The following is an 18,465-nucleotide window of genomic DNA, read 5'->3' as shown; positions in this document are numbered from 1 at the left end:
ATGCGTCCCTTAGGTCCACCGTGGTGAACCATTCTCCCCTTGCGACCACCCGCAGCGTGTCGGATGGGGTGAGCATGTCGAATGGCAGGACCTTCAGGAACCTGTTGAGTCCCCTCAGGTCGAGAATTGGGCGAAATCTGCCCATCTTTCTTCTTTACGAGAAAGTATCTCGAGTAGAATCCTCTGGGGTGCAGCAAGAGGATCCACTGCTCTCGATTGCCCCTTTGGCCAAGGAGGGTGGACACCCTCCTGGTCCAGAGCTAAGGCCTCTGCCGGGTCTTTGACGACAGTAATTTTGACACCGGCTGAAGGCTAGGGGCCAGCGTCGGAACAAGTACAGGCAGCCCAGTAACTGAGCTGCTGATGGGAGAAAACACCCGACGACCGGGCCCGAGGGGCCTAGCGCCTACCCCCCCGGCCTCCTGAGGCTCTGGGGGGGCGTCGGTTGGGTTGTGGGGCATGGAGCTGCCAGGAATGTAGGCGTTCGGGGGCGCCGAAAGCCATCCGTTGGCTGTTGCGCAGCCCGATGAGACCTTCGTAGGCCACCGGAGTAATCAGGTGGCTGAAAACGCCGCTGGGGGGACTGCCGAGGGGGCCCCCAGGCCTGCTAGGAGCGGGCACACTCCTATTTAGGCCTGACAGCTGCTGCCTGGTCTGCCTAGCTCGGGCAGCCCCCTCCAGTGCTTCCAGGGCAGCTGACCCAAAGAGCTCCCTGGTTCCACCGGCAACCGCACGAAGGACCCTCCTACATGTCATCTGTCAGGGGCGACTGCGCAAGGCACACCTGGCGGCGAGTCTGCACGAGGGTGGACATAGTGTGCCCTAACTCCCTCGACATGAGGGCAAAAGCCTGCAATGAGGCGTCACTCAGACTCTGCAGCGACGGCTCGACCTGGGCCTGCTGCAGAGAGGTCGAAAGACCCAGCAACAGGTGGAAAGGGAGGTTCCCAATACGACCCATGCGCCGCTGCGTCGTAGGCCTTTGACAGGAGGTCGTCTGTGACCCTGCACTGTGGCCGAGGGCACCTGGCATTTGGCCTCAGAGCCTCATCAGGAGCCAGAATTAGGGAGGCGATGGCAGGCTCGACTGATGGCATGCGGCCAAGCCACAACCTGTGCCGCATTCTGCATGGCAGCCAAGGTCCGGTCGTCCGACGTCGAGTGGGATAGGGCCCTAGTGTCCCTCCAGCAAGCATGGAGCTCCTTCAGGTACTCCTCTGAAGGAGGGACGGAGAATGTGGCCGGGGCAGGGTTGCGTCTGAAGAAGGCGCTGGCCTGGGCTGACTCCGTCTGCGCACGGTCAAGCTGCAGGCAAGCCAGAGCGGTCCGCAGGACGGCCGCCATGGAGGTGTCTGCTGCCCCCTGCAGGGAGCCTTGTGCCGAGGAGCAGGAGGCCTCATCCAACGTGTGGGAGGCATCGCCCTCGGTCATATTGCCTCATTAAAGAGGTTAGCCGAAGCCGCCAGAGAGAGGGCATCGTCAAATTGGGAGGAGGGAGGGCCAGGCTGTAGCCTCGCCAGCCCCTGACCAGTCCCGGGCTGAAGGGCCAGGAGGAGGGACCGGATTTGCTCCATGTCGGACGCCAATCCGTCCACCCTAGCAGCAAGCCCGCCCCTTGCCTTCTTTTTGGGGGGAGCCCCATCATGCCGCTGCCGCCCCGAACGACCGGGCTGACTGGGAGGGAGGCTCATTAAAGCAGAGGGGTTGTTGGCTGCTGCCCGATTCTCCAGCTCTGCTAGCCTAGCCACTCTGAGACCCAAGGCAGGAGGCTGCAGTTCATGCAGGCGCTGTCCGTGAGGCTCTCCCTCAAATGCTCGAGACCGAGGCAAGGAGGGCAACTGTCGTGGCCGTCCTCAGGCTCAGAGGAGCCGCAAAGGCGACACATAGGTGGGCCATTATAGAGGCAGCCACCGGCAGCGTACTGGGAGCGGAAGCGGAGAGCACTTCCCTCACCAGTAGAAATGAAAAGCCAAAAACTAATTAGCCTGAGCGTGATCGCTGCTACTAATTTTCACCAAACAAGGGCCAAATGCGGCGTTAACGGGAGCGAGAACACTGGCCTTCACCAGAAAATTAATCGACGATATTAATTAGCTTGAGCGTAAGCGCTTCTGCTAAACAAGAGAGAAACCAAACAAAAACGTTACTGGGAGCAGGAGCGAGAGCACTGCCTTCACCGGTAAGTAAGTAGGAAAAAATAAATTGATGGTTAGAACAGAGCAAAGCTAACGGCTAACACAACAAACAATAACAGAGCAAGAGGCGAACGAGTGCTGGGAGAGGGAGCGAGCACACTGCCCTCCCAAACAAACGCTGGCTACTCTTCTTATAGTTACTTTCACTAAATATCTGTATCAACTAGCCACAGCCTCTGGAGGACGGGTTACCCGCAGCTCCGACCTTGGTCACGAGGCTGCACGTAGCCAGTTGTAACAAGCTTCCTTCCTTTCTCAAACAAAGGTTCAATACGGTACCTGCGCAGCGAGAAGATGTAAGGAACAGATCCTCTAATGACACCGGAAGATATAGCCTTCACGGTGTCACGTGGGGGTCACAGGTGACTATGTTGGTATTAGGTACTCGAAATGCGCATGCGCGAGGTGGAGATCCAGTGCTTTAAGCACCGCCTCTGGCGGTCAGTAAGGATGAAATAGAACTGCTATTTCGTAGCTGGAATGTGGCGCGATTTATGTCATGTCAGAGAATGTAGACGGCTCTGGTCATGCGCAGGTGCCATGGATCGCGTATAAACCAATAGGGTGTCAGAATGGTATATGTTTGTATTCTCATCCCACCGATCAAATTCACTATCCGATGGCGCCAATCATCTGGATAGGATTTTTTGTTTGTGTTTTTTCGGAGGAATGAAACACAAGCCGAAATTAAAAGGAGTAACGAGGCCATTTTTTTAAAGTAAGGAGTAGAAAGTACATATAAGTGCGTGAAAATGTAAGAAGTATAAGTAAAAAGTAGGCTGAAAAATAATTACTCCAGTAAAGTATAGATACCTAAAATTTTCTACTTAAGTAAGGTAACAAAGTATTTGTACTTAGTTACTTGACACCTCTGGCTATAGATATAGAGCTCAGGAGTCCGCAAACGGCAACAATCCCTTCTCCTCCATGCTGACGTTCAGTCTGACAGCTCATTGGTCATTGGGCAGCAGCTCATTTGCATTACAGCTACAGACACCAGAAACGGCGCATTCTGAAGGGCCTGAGAAAGAGGGGAATAGCGGTAGGCAAGATTTTCTTTTTCCTAAAAGCTATATCCAGCATACAGCTTCAAAAACATGTTTTCTGGAACTCAAATACTATATTTACTTGCTGTGAAAACGCCATAATATGTCTCCTTTAAGGCAGTATTTATCTAAAGCTTTTTAAATAGTCTTTAGCAGCTAATGAACAAAATCATAGAGTAGTATTTGAGAACAAACTGTGTATGGAAACTGGACATAATACAAAAAAGGGGTGAACCATACAAAACTGGGTGGTATATTATTTGAAAAGAAACATATATTGTCCTTTTCATGTGGTAATTGGCACAAACTAAAAAAAGTCCAGACGTCTTCATTCATCATGAGTGAACATTTATAAAGCATAGGCGCTTGAACGAAGGCAGTGAAAGAACATCGGAAGTGTATTATGTAATAATTAATAATTAAACCTGCTCTGCCAGTAAGCCTGTTGAGAAGTAGGAGGAACTCCTGGCATGCATCATGCCAGTGCACTATTTTTCAACAGAAAGGTATTGAACCCAATCTTGTTTTTCAGGTTCTATGAGAGTAGCTGTGCGCCACACTTGACCTCTTTGTTTAAGTGAAGGTCTTCACAAGGACCGAAGGCATGAAACAGTGTGGTCGAATAGGTTGTCATCTGTAAACCAACATGGCTAGCAAAGCCATTTTTGTGGTACTTTTGGTTGGATGTTTCCACGTATCCAATATGCAGTGTAAGTACATGGATCGGATTGTTACTTATTTTCTTAGATTTCAATTCAAATATGTTTTTCCTTTGCCACACGTATTCATTTGTATGTTTTGATTTTATCTTAAGGGTAAGTTGGAGACTTTTATTGTTAAGCTAATAAACAATAGTATAAATCAATGCATTATTTGGCATCATGCAATTCCTGTCATTGTTTTTTCTTTTATCATACCTCTGTTCTTTAGCAACCTTCGTTTCTGGCATCATAAAACATGCTAAGGAACATCCTTTCACCTTAAAAGCAAATAGTTATTCCAATTTGGTTCTAGTTAACATTTTTCTCTTAATTTCTTTCTTCTTCAGTATCAAACACTTTGCATAGCTAGTTTTCCGCTAATGTTGGAGAAAGGAAGTTCCTATTAATCTGGTTTGTACCATGCATCCTTTAATCTTGGAACCTAAATACTCAATCACAAAAAAATATGCTAGAGTTGTTACTGTATCTGGTGGTATACCTTACCTATTCCAGTATACTTCTTAAATAACTGGAACAGCTCGTATTTGTAACAAACAGGAGATTTGAATATAATTAGTTCCTTGTTGTGCAAGCCACTTCCCCATTAGGTGAACCTACCACACAAGGGATCTCATTTGACTAACATTTGACTAATAAATAAGTGCTGAAAGCAATACTTTGATGATTCCACATGGGTTAATAGTTGTACACATTTTGCTGTTAATTTCTTTCACAAAGTCGTACTCATCGGAATACACATTTTAAGGCCCGCGTCAGTTTGATTGCTTGATATTAGAATCCTGATCCTATCTTAAAGTGATGATAAGATTATGTTATTTATTCTGCATTATCAAATGTGAGTTCCTTGAGAAGCTCCAAGGCTCTCGGGGCTCTGCGGCTGGGGCTCCGCAGCCAAGGCAGGGCAGCTGGAGCTCTGTAACGGCAACAATCCCTTTCACCTCCGTGTCGCGGTTCAATCTGGACGTCAGATTCCCTGGTGGTTAGAGACCGTTGAATAACATTGAGCCGTTTGTGATGGGAGACAAATTAAATAGATGGTCAATGGTAAAACGTTAAAAAACAAATTGCCGTTGACAAATTTTCATGGTCGATTACGTGGACAAATATCAACTAACCGCGGCAGCAAATGCCTAATCCTCTACTCTCTCTCAAGCAGTTGTTAACATTTTCATTATTTTCCAGCAAGTACCCAGCAGGTGCAACAACTACATCAGCAGCTCAAACAACACACTTCCGGTGGCAACTACCACAACCATGGTTGTAGGCTCAACAACCACATCTCCAGGTCCAACAACCACAACAGTGGCTCCAACAACCACAACCCCGGGTCCAACTACAACAACCGCAGGTCCAACCACCACAACCGCAGGTCCAACAACCTCAACAATAGGCTCAACAACCACAACAGTGCCTCCAACAACCACAACATCAGCTTCAACAACCACAACAGTGGTGTCCAACTAGCACAACACAGCTCCAACATCCACAACAGCAGCTCCAAACAACCCACAACAGCGGCTCCAACAATCACAAACCTGGATCCAACTACCACAACCGCGGTTCCAACCACGACAATAGTGGCCTCCAACAACCACAACAATAGGCTCAACAACTTCAACCCCGGGTCCAACAACCACAACATCAGGTTCAACAACTACAACAGCGGCTGTAACAACCACAACAGCGACTGTAACAACCACAGCAGCGGCTCCAACAACCACAACAGCAGCTCCAACAACCACAACAGCAGCTCCAACAACCACAACCGCAGGTCCAACAACCACAACAGCGGCTCCAACAACCACAACAGCGCCTGCAGCAACCACAACCGCAATTCTGACTACCACAACAGCAGCTCCAACAACCACAACAGCAGCTCAACTACCACAACAGCAACTCCAACAACCACAACAGCTGCTCCAACAACCACAAACATCGGCTCCAACAACCACAACTGCAGGTCCAACAACCACAACCGCAGGTCCAACAACCACAACAGCAGCTCCAACAACCACAAAAGCTCCTCCAACAACCACAACAGCGCCTCCAACCACCACAACAGCGGCTCCAACAACCACAACAGCAGCTCCAACAACCACAACAGCGCCTCCAACAACCACAACAGCAGGTCCAACAACCACAACAGCAGGTCCAACAACCACAACAGCAGGTCCAACAACCACAACAGCAGCTCCAACAACCACAACAGCGCCTCCAACCCCCCAACAGCGCCTCCAACCACCCCAACAGCGCCTCCAACGACCACAACAGCGCCTCCAACGACCACAACATCGGCTCCAACGACCACAACAGCAGCTCCAACGACCACAACCGCAGGTCCAACCACCACAACAGTGCCTCCAACAACCACAACAGCGCCTCCAACCACCACAACAGCAGCTCCAACAACCACAACAGCGGCTCCAACAACCACAACGGCAGCTTCAACAACCACAACGGCAGCTTCAACAACCACAACAGCTGCTCCAACAACCACAACCCTGGCTCCAACTACCACACAACGCGGCTCCAACCACGACAACAGCGGCTCCAACAACCACAACAGCGGCTGTAACAACCACAACAGCGGCTCCAACAACCACAACAGCGGCTCCAACAACCACAACCCCAGGTCCAACAACCACAACAGCGGCTCCAACAACCACAACAGCGCCTCCAACAACCACAACCGCCATTCTGACTACCACAACAGCAGCTCCAACAACTACAACAGCAGCTCCAACAACCACAACATCGGCTCCAACAACCACAACATCGGCTCCAACAACCAAACTGCAGGTCCAACAACCCCAACCGCAGGTCCAACAACCACAACAGCAGCTCCAACAACCACAACAGCAGCTCCAACAACCACAACTGCAGGTCCAACAACCACAACCGCAGGTCCAACAACCACAACCGCGCCTCCAACAACCACAACAGCGCCTCCAACAACCACAACAGCAGCTCCAACAACCACAACAGCAGCTCCAACAACCAAAACAGCGCCTCAAACAACCACAACAGCAGCTCCACAACCACAACAGCAGCTCCAACAACCACAACAGCGCCTCCAACAACCACAACAGCGCCTCCAACAACCACAACAGCAGCTCCAACAACCACAACAGCGCCTCCAACAACCACAACAGCAGGTCCAAACACCCACAACAGCAGGTCCAACAACCACTACAGCAGCTCCAACGACCACAACAGCGCCTCCAACGACCACAACAGCGCCTCCAACGACCACAACAGCGCTCCAACGACCACAACAGCGCCTCCAACAACCACAACATCGGCTCCAACAACCACAACAGCGGCTCCAACAACCACAACCGCAGGTCCAACAACCACAACTGCAGGTCCTACGACCACAACAGCGGCTCCAACAACCACAACAGCAGGTCCAACAACCACAACAGCGGCTCCAACAACCACAACAGCAGCTCCAACAACCACAACTGCAGGTCCAACAACCACAACCGCAGGTCCAACAACCACAACAGCAGCTCCAACAACCACAACAGCAGCTCCAACAACCACAACCGCAGCTCCAACAACCACAACCGCAGCTCCAACAACCACAACCGCAGCGCCTCCAACAACCACAACAGCGGCTCCAACAACCACAACAGCAGCTCCAACAACCACAACAGCAGCTCCAACAACCACAACAGCGCCTCCAACAACCACAACAGCGGCTCCAAAACCACAACAGCGGCTCCAACAACCACAACCCAGGTCCAACAACCACAACAGCGGCTCCAACAACCACAACAGCGCCTCCAACAACCACAACCGCCATTCTGACTACCACAACAGCAGCTCCAACAACTACAACAGCAGCTCCAACAACCACAACATCGGCTCCAACAACCACAACATCGGCTCCAACAACCACAACTGCAGGTCCAACAACCCCAACCGCAGGTCCAACAACCACAACAGCAGCTCCAACAACCACAACAGCAGCTCCAACAACCACAACTGCAGGTCCAACAACCACAACCGCAGGTCCAACAACCACAACCGCGCCTCCAACAACCACAACAGCGCCTCCAACAACCACAACAGCGGCTCCAACAACCACAACAGCAGCTCCAACAACCACAACAGCGCCTCCAACAACCACAACAGCAGCTCCAACAACCACAACAGCAGCTCCAACAACCACAACAGCGCCTCCAACAACCACAACAGCGCCTCCAACAACCACAACAGCGGCTCCAACAACCACAACAGCGCCTCCAACAACCACAACAGCAGGTCCAACACCCACAACAGCAGGTCCAACAACCACTACAGCAGCTCCAACGACCACAACAGCGCCTCCAACGACCACAACAGCGCCTCCAACGACCACAACAGCGCCTCCAACGACCACAACAGCGCCTCCAACAACCACAACATCGGCTCCAACAACCACAACAGCGGCTCCAACAACCACAACCGCAGGTCCAACAACCACAACTGCAGGTCCTACGACCACAACAGCGGCTCCAACAACCACAACCCCAGCTCCAACAACCACAACAGCGGCTCCAACAACCACAACAGCAGCTCCAACAACCACAACTGCAGGTCCAACAACCACAACCGCAGGTCCAACAACCACAACAGCAGCTCCAACAACCACAACAGCAGCTCCAACAACCACAACAGCAGCTCCAACAACCACAACCGCAGGTCCAACAACCACAACCGCGCCTCCAACAACCACAACAGCGCCTCCAACAACCACAACAGCGGCTCCAACAACCACAACAGCAGCTCAACAACCACAACAGCAGCTCCAACAACCACAACAGCGCCTCCAACAACCACAACAGCGCCTCCAACAACCACAACAGCAGCTCCAACAACCACAACAGCAGCTCCAACAACCACAACAGCAGCTCCAACAACCACAACAGCGCCTCCAACAACCACAACAGCAGCTCCAACAACCACAACAGCAGCTCCAACAACCACAACAGCGCCTCCAACAACCACAACAGCAGCTCCAACAACCACAACAGCAGCTCCAACAACCACAACAGCAGCTCCAACAACCACAACAGCGGCTCCAACAACCACAACTGCAGGTCCAACAACCACAACCGCAGGTCCAACAACCACAACAGCGCCTCCAACAACCACAACAGCGCCTCCAACAACCACAACAGCGGCTCCAACAACCACAACAGCAACTCCAACCACCACAACAGCGGCTCCAACAACCACAACAGCAGCTCCAACCACCACAACAGCAGGTCCCACAACCACAACGGCAACTCCAACAACCACAACGGCAACTCCAACAACCACAACAGCGGCTCCAACAACCACAACAGCAACTCCAACTACCACAACAGCAACTCCAACAACCACAACAGCGCCTCCAACAACCACAACAGCGCCTCCAACAACCACAACAGCACCTCCAACAACCACAACAGCGCCTCCAACAACCACAACAGCGGCTCAAACAACCACAACAACAATTCCAACTACCACAACCGCAGCAGTCCAGCAACCACAACAGCGCCTCCAACAACCACAACAGCAATTCTGACTACCACAACAGCAATTTGACTACCACAACAGCAGCTCCAACAACTACAACAGCTGCTCCAACAACTACAACAGCAGCTCCAACAATCACAACAGCAGCCAACAACCACAACAGCGGCTCCAACAACCACAACAGCGGCTCCAACAACCACAACAGCGGCTCTAACCACCACAACAGCGGCTCCAACCACCACAACAGCGGCTCCAACAACCACAACTCCAACAACCACAACAGCAGCTCCAACAACCACAACAGCGCCTCCAACAACCACAACAGCAATTCTGACTACCACAACAGCAGCTCCAACAACTACAACAGCAGCTCCAACAACCACAACCGCGCCTCCAACAACCACAACAGCAGCTCCAACAACCACAACAGCAGCTCCAACAACCACAACAGCAGCTCCAACAACCACAACAGCGGCTCCAACAACCACAACAGCGGCTCCAACAACCACAACAGCGGCTCCAACAACCACAACAGCGGCTCCAACCACCACAACAGCGGCTCCAACCACCACAACAGCGGCTCCAACACCACACAACAGCGGCTCCAACCACCACAACAGCGGCTCCAACAACCACAACAGCGGCTCCAACCACCACAACAGCGGCTCCAACCACCACAACAGCGGCTCCAACCACCACAACAGCGGCTCCAACCACCACAACAGCGGCTCCAACAACCACAACAGCGGCTCCAACAACCACAACAGCAATTCTGACTACCACAACAGCAGCTCCAACAACTACAACAGCGGCTCCAACAACCACAACAGCAGCTCCAACAACCACAACAGCGGCTCCAACAACCACAACAGCGGCTCCAACAACCACAACAGCGGCTCCAACAACCACAACAGCGGCTCCAACAACCACAACAGCGGCTCCAACCACCACAACAGCGGCTCCAACCACCACAACAGCGGCTCCAACAACCACAACAGCGGCCAACAACCACAACAGCAGCTCCAACAACCACAACAGCAGCTCCAACAACCACAACAGCGCCTTCAACAACCACAACAGCAATTCTGACTACCACAACAGCAGCTCCAACAACTACAACAGCAGCTCCAACAACCACAACCGCGCCTCCAACAACCACAACAGCAGCTCCAACAACCACAACAGCGGCTCCAACAACCACAACAGCGGCTCCAACAACCACAACAGCGGCTCCAACAACCACAACAGCGGCTCCAACAACCACAACGTGGCTCCAACAACCACAACAGCGGCTCCAACAACCACAACAGCGGCTCCAACCACCACAAACAGCGGCTCCAACCACCACAACAGCGGCTCCAACCACCACAACAGCGGCTCCAACCACCACAACAGCGGCTCCAACCACCACAACAGCGGCTCCAACCACCACAACAGCGGCTCCAACAACCACAACAGCGGCTCCAACAACCACAACAGCGGCTCCAACAACCACAACAGCAGCTCCAACAACCACAACAGCAGCTCCAACAACCACAACAGCGCCTTCAACAACCACAACAGCAATTCTGACTACCACAACAGCAGCTCCAACAACTACAACAGCAGCTCCAACAACCACAACCGCGCCTCCAACAACCAAACAGCAGCTCCAACAACCACAACAGCGGCTCCAACAACTACAAACAGCGGCTCCAACAACCACAACAGCGGCTCCAACAACCACAACAGCGGCTCCAACAACCACAACAGCGGCTCCAACCACCACAACAGCGGCTCCAACCACCACAACAGCGGCTCCAACCACCAAACAGCGGCTCCAACCACCACAACAGCGGCTCCAACCACCACAACAGCGGCTCCAACAACCACAACAGCGGCTCCAACAACCACAACATCGGCTCCAACAACCACAACAGCGGCTCCAACAACCACAACAGCAGCTCCAACAACCACAACAGCAGCTCCAACAACCACAACAGCAGTTCCAACAACCACAACTCCAGCTACAACAACCACCACGACAATCATCCTCCTGGTATGTCCACTTGAAAACAAACACATCACAACCATTTCCTAACCTTTAATATTTACTTGTTACTGGTCTTGTACTGTTGCTGCTATGTGAATGTTGAGGAACCAAGCCTAATGATTTTACTCTTGTGTACTGTACAATAAGATGTAATAAAAGTGATTCTGATTCTGGTTCGTATCAGGCTTGTTGAATTACGTTTTCTACATACTCAATATGTTCCTTGTTTGAATCACCTGCCTTTCTCCCCAGACTTCTCAACCTTGGCATATTTACAAGTCAGGATGATTTCCTATGGTGAACTCAGCAATAAAACCATTTCGGGACTTCTTCAAGAGGTACGTTTAGTTGCATCTATCGATTAAATGGAACTATTTTGCATGATGGACAGCAGTAGCACATATTAAATATATACGACAAATTCTTTGTCACTGTAACTGATGCCATATTTTATCCTTTTTTTCTCTTCTTAGTTTTTCAGAAAACAGCTTCCAAATGGAACAGCTCATCTGCTCTCATTGAAAAGAATCCAAAGTGCATTTTAATGATATTTTGGGCGTTATTGTTTATCTAAATTCACTTTACACTTTACTAAATCCACAAACATTGCTTACACATTTACATCAAATAGGCATGCATGGAAACACACAACTTGATCTATAACTATTGAAATATTTAGAATTTAATGTAAATTCAACCATTTATCAAATAGTCAAATAGACAAATCAATGGTCTTGTACAATCTTAATTTTCTAATATTGTCACAGTATATTGTAAATGATTGTGAATGTTTTTAAATCAATGGAACTGAATTTATCGTCTACTATAAAGCCTTGCTATGGGTGAACATTGGTTCCATGGATGCGTTTGTTGTGCTTGTGTTCCTCTTGCAGCCTTAAGGTGGCAGCCTAGCACCATTTGTTAAAATTTGATGAAAGCGTATTTCAAGCAGACTTTAATCTTGACTGTTTTGTACTGGCCTCTATAGGGAGAGCCAACACACACACACACACACACACACACCCACACACACACACACACACACACACACACACACACACACACACACACACCGTATCCCCATGTTCATTAAAGGCCAACTCTATGGTGGCACTGAAGTGCAAAACCCAACATCAAATCAGAAAATACAACAGCATATCGCAAAACAAACCAGCAAATAATTAAACACAACAGCAAATTACAAAACACAACAGCAAATCACAAAACACAGGTAGGTACATCTTGGAAATATTATGCCTCATCCTGATAAGATGTACTGTCTGTCAGTCTGCACTTGTGTTCGCAGTGTTTTCACTCAGAAAAGTAGTCTAGCACAGAGAATCTATGGTCTAGCTAGTTTTGAAGTTTAGAGCAGAAACAAAACTAACTATGCAAGTTAAAGTGTAATTCCGGCGAAAATTTAACTCGGGGTCTTTTCGGAATGAAAACCCATAAAATAGGCCCTCCACAGTTTCTTTCGTTGATAATCAAGTATAGAGCTGCCAAATGTTGCCCAGAGCAATGTAACAGCCCAAATGGCTTCCATGTTTTTGGCTAGGGGCACAGCGAACGCTTCCAAATCGGCTTTTTTTAACCCTAATATTGCTCAAAATAGAACCAAACCTCTGCAATAGCATGATTAGGGTCCCTACACATGAAAATAATCATCAACAACTTAGTTAGCGTACCGGGAGTTTATTAAAAGACTGTTTTCAAAGTCTGTGCCTTACCGGTAGGTCCATGTTTCCAGGAAGTCCACACAAGTCGGCTACCGTAATTAATATAATAGAGGCACCAACATTTTTACTTAAAAATCTCCCCTCTTGATACTTGGCGGTTTTAAATGTGTTCATTCACCACATCCGAAGCATCGATCAATTAATGATTGGATTATGAATTAGAGAAAAATAGAAGAATCTACGAAGAAGAAAGGAGTCGCGAATGACCGTGTCACCGGAGTAAGCGAGCGTTTTTTGGCTTAATTTCATATATAACAAACACGGGGACAAATTAAGTTGATTTTTGTTTACCTGAGAAAACAGGGAATGGAAGGATGGGACCCTATAATGTGAAGCTAACTGTCAATAATAATAAAAAAAACATTTTCTATGTTCGCGTGCAGCTGTGAACTCATGTATTGTGATTTATTGTGTGTGGGACATTCCAGAATTGGAGGACATTTCTGTCCCACCCATGAAATTTCAAGTGGTTCCAAAATATTATTTAAAATACCAAATAGCTCTCGAGCACCCCCTAAAATGGCATTTTTCTCGTGCCACCTTCTTGATGACCAACTTGCATGTCAAATGTAACAGTTCAAATAAGTTTTAAATCTACTTTTTTTGGTACGATTTGTAAAATATGTGTATTTTGTAATTGTTAAAGTAATTTGTTTAATCAACATATTTTAAATAATAGTAATTATGCACTTAAGTTGTGTCCCACAACATGAGCGCAACCCTGTTACCGAAACCAATTTAGCAATGGAAGAGAAAAAACAGTGTGTTACACGACAGAGGAAATGACATTATCACACCATTTGCTAGCACCATGGGTAGACAAAAGGTACGTCATTTTTATTTTTTTCATATTATTCCAATCTTTTCAGCCTTGATTGAGTGTGTCACTCTGACCAACGCAAACTCTGTTAATCATATTATCAAAATAAGACAAATTTATTTCAAGTTTCTTTTCTTATAAGTTTGTTCTTGACCTTGACAGTAACATCACATTCCACAGCTAGCATCTATTCTTGAGAAAAAGCTAACATTAGCATTGATTTGCAACCCTGTTACTTGCAACCCTGTTACTGTAATAGGGTTGCACTACAGTAACAGGGTTGCATCTCCTTCAGTTCACTCAGAAGGGACAATCTGTTATCTGTAGTAAAATTGTATAATTGTATATGTATGATTGTGTATGTAAAATTTCAACCCGGTATCACGCGATTTCGTGCTCATGCGCACGAACGTTAATCTATTGAAGCGTGTTCCAGAGCACGATAGTCCGACTTTTTTCGTGCTACTGTAACGACCCTCATTTCCTGGCATCCATGAATAAAGATTCAGAGACCGGGATTCCTCCGTAACATTTAATCCTGCATTCACAATATAACAAATTCCAATGTGACTGCGTGAATCGCCAACAGGGTTTCCTAGTTCTAAGGAACGGGTCAACACACTGGATGACGCAGTCATTTCACCTACATACATACACATTACATCAACAACATTCTCAAGCTATTTACATTAGGAAATTATCACGTACCTGCATTCACAATATAACAAATTCCAATGTGACTGCGTGAATCTAGAATAGCAAAAACCAAAGGAGAACAATGCTCTCCATCACAGACATACAGCATGTGTTTGCCGCCAAAACCACAAAGTAAATCATAAAGCCTGTTAACACCATACTTAACTTAAAAACGCTATATACATAATATTAAATCAAAATGTGTAAATAAAACATGCTAATTTATTGAAATATCAAATTATATACAGAGCGCTCCGTAGAACCTGCTTACCGCCAACAGGGTTTCCCTAGTTCTAAGGAACTACGGGTAGCGCTAACGCCCAAAAAGCGTGAAAAAAAGACATGCAGTCACGCAGCCTCATATTAACATATTGAATGCGGTACAACATATTAACATGTAAAATAACAATGGCATGTTAACATTATAATTTGTGAGAATTCAAATTTCCAACTTTCTTTTTTAACTCTGTTACACTACACAGAACGAAATGTAAACCAATGCATTCTGAATGGGAGTGTTCTAAGACAATTAGCGTGCTCCACAAAACGGTACGAGATAGAGAGAAAGAGAGAGAGGGAGGGACAGAGAGAGAGAGCGAGAGAGAGGCTTCAGAAAGGGTGTTCTCAGATAGTACAGTGCACCCTAGTTAGGTTTATGCCAAAACCACAAATGCTATATATATATATATATATTGTGGCATCCCGCCCCATAAACCTCGGCCCGGGCGGGTCCGAGGTGAGGTGGTAGACGGCATATACCGCCGCGACCCACCAACTGGCGACAGAGAGCACCACTTCTCTCTCCCCAATCAGCGTGATTGGGGGACACCTGTTGGATGGAGCAGGAGCCTTCTTAAGAGGGCCACGAGGTCAGACAGAAAGGACCGGGAACCATGGAGAGGAATGAAGCCCAAGAGACGACGACCCATTGGAGGCTCACGGAGACCCTAAGTCGATCTTGTTAATGGACCCTGTATACACCGGTTTTCCTGTGAATATAATGCCAAGCATGGCTAGAACCTGACTATACGACTCATTTGTACCTGGGACCTGCACCAACGAGTACCGGGTTACCACAATATATATATTGCCTAATTATATATATTGTGTTAAGTATTTTAAGAACCTGCATTACCCTCACATAGCCATTAGGAAGCAGGACCAACCATATAAGCTGTAAATACTATACATAGCCACAAGGGGAGCAGGACCTTACTGAAGGCTGCAATAATGGCTCCATCCACAGAAGGCAGCACCACAGACAAGTGAGGAAGCCGAGGGAAATACGTCACACCGGCTCCTCCCACTACTTCCGGGCCACGCGGATCAGACAATAACAGTAAACACTAGCCAGCATGCTCGCCAGAATCTCTTGGCAGCCCATAGGATAGGGTTAATATAGCTTTGGTCAGCTGGGAGACGCTCGGCACGTGTCCAGATACGCTTCAACCTCCTTTTGCATCATAGTCAGTTTACCATACCGAATTACTTTACCAATTAAAGTAACTGTTAAAAGCTATCCTTTGGATTTGATCACTTTCCTTGAAGAACTCTGCAATAATTGCCTATATATATATATATGCTATATATATAATTAGGCTATAATTATATTATTTAGCGTGTAATGAGACAATCTATAGCCAAATTCTCGAAGATGCCCGAGAATCTCCGGGGATATCAGCATGGGAAATCGGCGCATCAGACCCATGAACCTATAAAGACAGACGTCATCTCAAGCGGGAGAGAACGTTTGTGGTGCTGGTTTGTGTCACGTAAGTACAGGGCTCTCATGTCTCATGCATTCGGCGTGAGTGAGGGGAAAAACGGTCTGTCTAGTTACTGGACCAGATACAATGAGACGGAGAGGTAATAAAGTCTGTCGGCATGAGGACCTTGGATTTATTAAGTAAAGTGGCAACGGTTATACAGAGTCATAAAGCGTGAGAAATCGAATATGTCAAGTCCCTAATCAGCGCTGATGGTTCGTCCAGAGCTTCGCCTCCGTGGAAGGTCTGCTTCAGAAGAAGGTCCAGAGTCCCTGTGTGATACAGTTTTATGCTGTATCCTCCTCTCGATGAGGTGTGTGCGTTGAGGTGTGCGTGGTTCTGTGTGTTTTTGCTGACCTTGGCTCTCAGGCCCTAGTATATGCATGTGTATCTCTTGTGTTCTCCTAACGGGGAGTGCTCTCAAAATGTCTCCTGTGTGATAAATTAAAACGGGGGAGCGCCCCCCCCGAAGTGTCTCCTGTGTGATAATTTAATGTGGCTCTCCGTTCTTGAGGATGACTGGTGCATTGTCTGAGTGTCTACCATTTGCCTGGAGGAGAAATGGGGCCTTCGGCTCCGGCCTTGTGACTGACTATTATCATGTTTGTGTTATGTGTTCGTTGGGTTAGAGCAAGAGTTGACTATATTGTAATGTGTCTGCCATGTGATGTGCTCATCAGGCTAGGGTAGGAGTTAGCTATATTTGTAATGTACATGTGATGTACTCAGCAGGTTATTTTTCCCAACATGAGACACGCAATTCAACCCATGCACACGCTCGAACCTGGTCTCACGAAAATACGTGACACTGTCACGTTATTATTGTTATCTGTTGAAACGTGATCAGGGACACATAGGCCTATTTTCTAAATTTTGTTTCAATTGGAAGTAGGCTATTGTCGTGTCACTATAAGCACGACTTCCAAACTAAGGTTCTGTCCCGGAGCGTTCTCCCTGTCCATTATGGAGCTCCGTACAGATCATTCATTGTTGAAAATTGTCTGTGATAACTAACAAAATGACAGCTTTGGCCACCCGTTTCTACTTAAAATTGTCTGTGATAACTAACAATATGACAGCTTTTGGCCACCCGTTTCTACTTTCACCTTTGATACTGAGAAATTGTGACAATACACGGATATAGCAAAGGAGCTGCCGTCAATTGTGTTGTTTTTGTCGTAAACTAGGCTCAGATGGTTAGAAAATAGACAGATATTCCAAGGTATCCTTAAAAGGCAGCTTTGATGTTTTTATTTTTCTGCAGTTTAGACTTCTTCTATAACCTATTTTGAAAGCAAAACACCAAGCTCATTGATTTAACGAGGCAGGGTTATTTGAAACAATTTATTAATTAAATATTTATGAGGTCATTTCTTCTCCTGAGTTTGCTTCCTAATTATGTCTAGTGTACAACCCTACTGTCAACAAGCATCACCCCACCCCTCCCCATATGGATTTGGAGAATGTTGCCACATCCCAGTAGTGGAGGTATCAATATAGGAAAGAGGGCATTCAATTATACTATAATGATCAATTAGGAGGCCGAAGCCCTAAGGAAGTGATCCAATAGGTGACTGGGTCGACATCATTTAAGTAAGCTGTACATTGGGGTCTCTTATATATCAAAGGGGGTCTCAATGGACGCATATACGCTTCAAACTATGGCTCAAACCATACAGGAAATGACTCAGCAAGTGCTCACCCAGCGGCTCGCTTGCAAGATTTTTTTCTTCCCAGACCTACACCGTAGCCATCCAACCTGCATGTCTGAGAATCAGGCCTCTCTTTAATAATGACAAAAAGTTATGAGAGAAATACACATGAACTTTTGTAGTCTCATAAGCGGCGTGGTGCAGGCTCCTTTTGACCTTCTGACCTCATTGCACCTGCACCCAGCGGCTCGCTGCGACTGGGTTGGCTCTCAGATATACGTGTTTCTAA

At 47.7% G+C, this 18,465-nt stretch overlaps 1 protein-coding gene and 1 long non-coding RNA gene across 2 annotated transcripts; both read left to right on the top strand.

The window, feature by feature from the left end:
• Positions 1-3,944: 3,944 nt before the first annotated feature.
• LOC115555038 (bromodomain-containing protein DDB_G0280777) lies at positions 3,945-8,993 on the top strand (the record flags this gene model as incomplete). The annotated part of the gene is made up of 6 exons (XM_030371717.1): positions 3,945-3,951; positions 5,146-5,332; positions 6,193-6,317; positions 7,116-7,240; positions 8,008-8,460; positions 8,910-8,993. Coding segments are annotated over exons 1-6 (981 nt in total), but the record flags the coding sequence as incomplete, so codon positions are not given.
• Positions 8,994-11,376: 2,383 nt separating this feature from the next.
• Positions 11,377-12,361, top strand: LOC115555607 (uncharacterized). Its single transcript, XR_003978891.1, has 3 exons — positions 11,377-11,509; positions 11,756-11,841; positions 11,977-12,361. It is a non-coding gene; the product is annotated as an uncharacterized LOC115555607 (long non-coding RNA).
• The last annotated feature ends 6,104 nt before the right edge of the window (positions 12,362-18,465 follow it).

The sequence above is a fragment of the Gadus morhua genome, chromosome 12 (assembly GCF_902167405.1).
Source record: "Gadus morhua chromosome 12, gadMor3.0, whole genome shotgun sequence".
Lineage (NCBI taxonomy): Eukaryota > Metazoa > Chordata > Actinopteri > Gadiformes > Gadidae > Gadus > Gadus morhua.
Note: the sequence above shows the minus strand (reverse complement) of the source record. Positions and strands in the feature narration are given on the sequence as shown.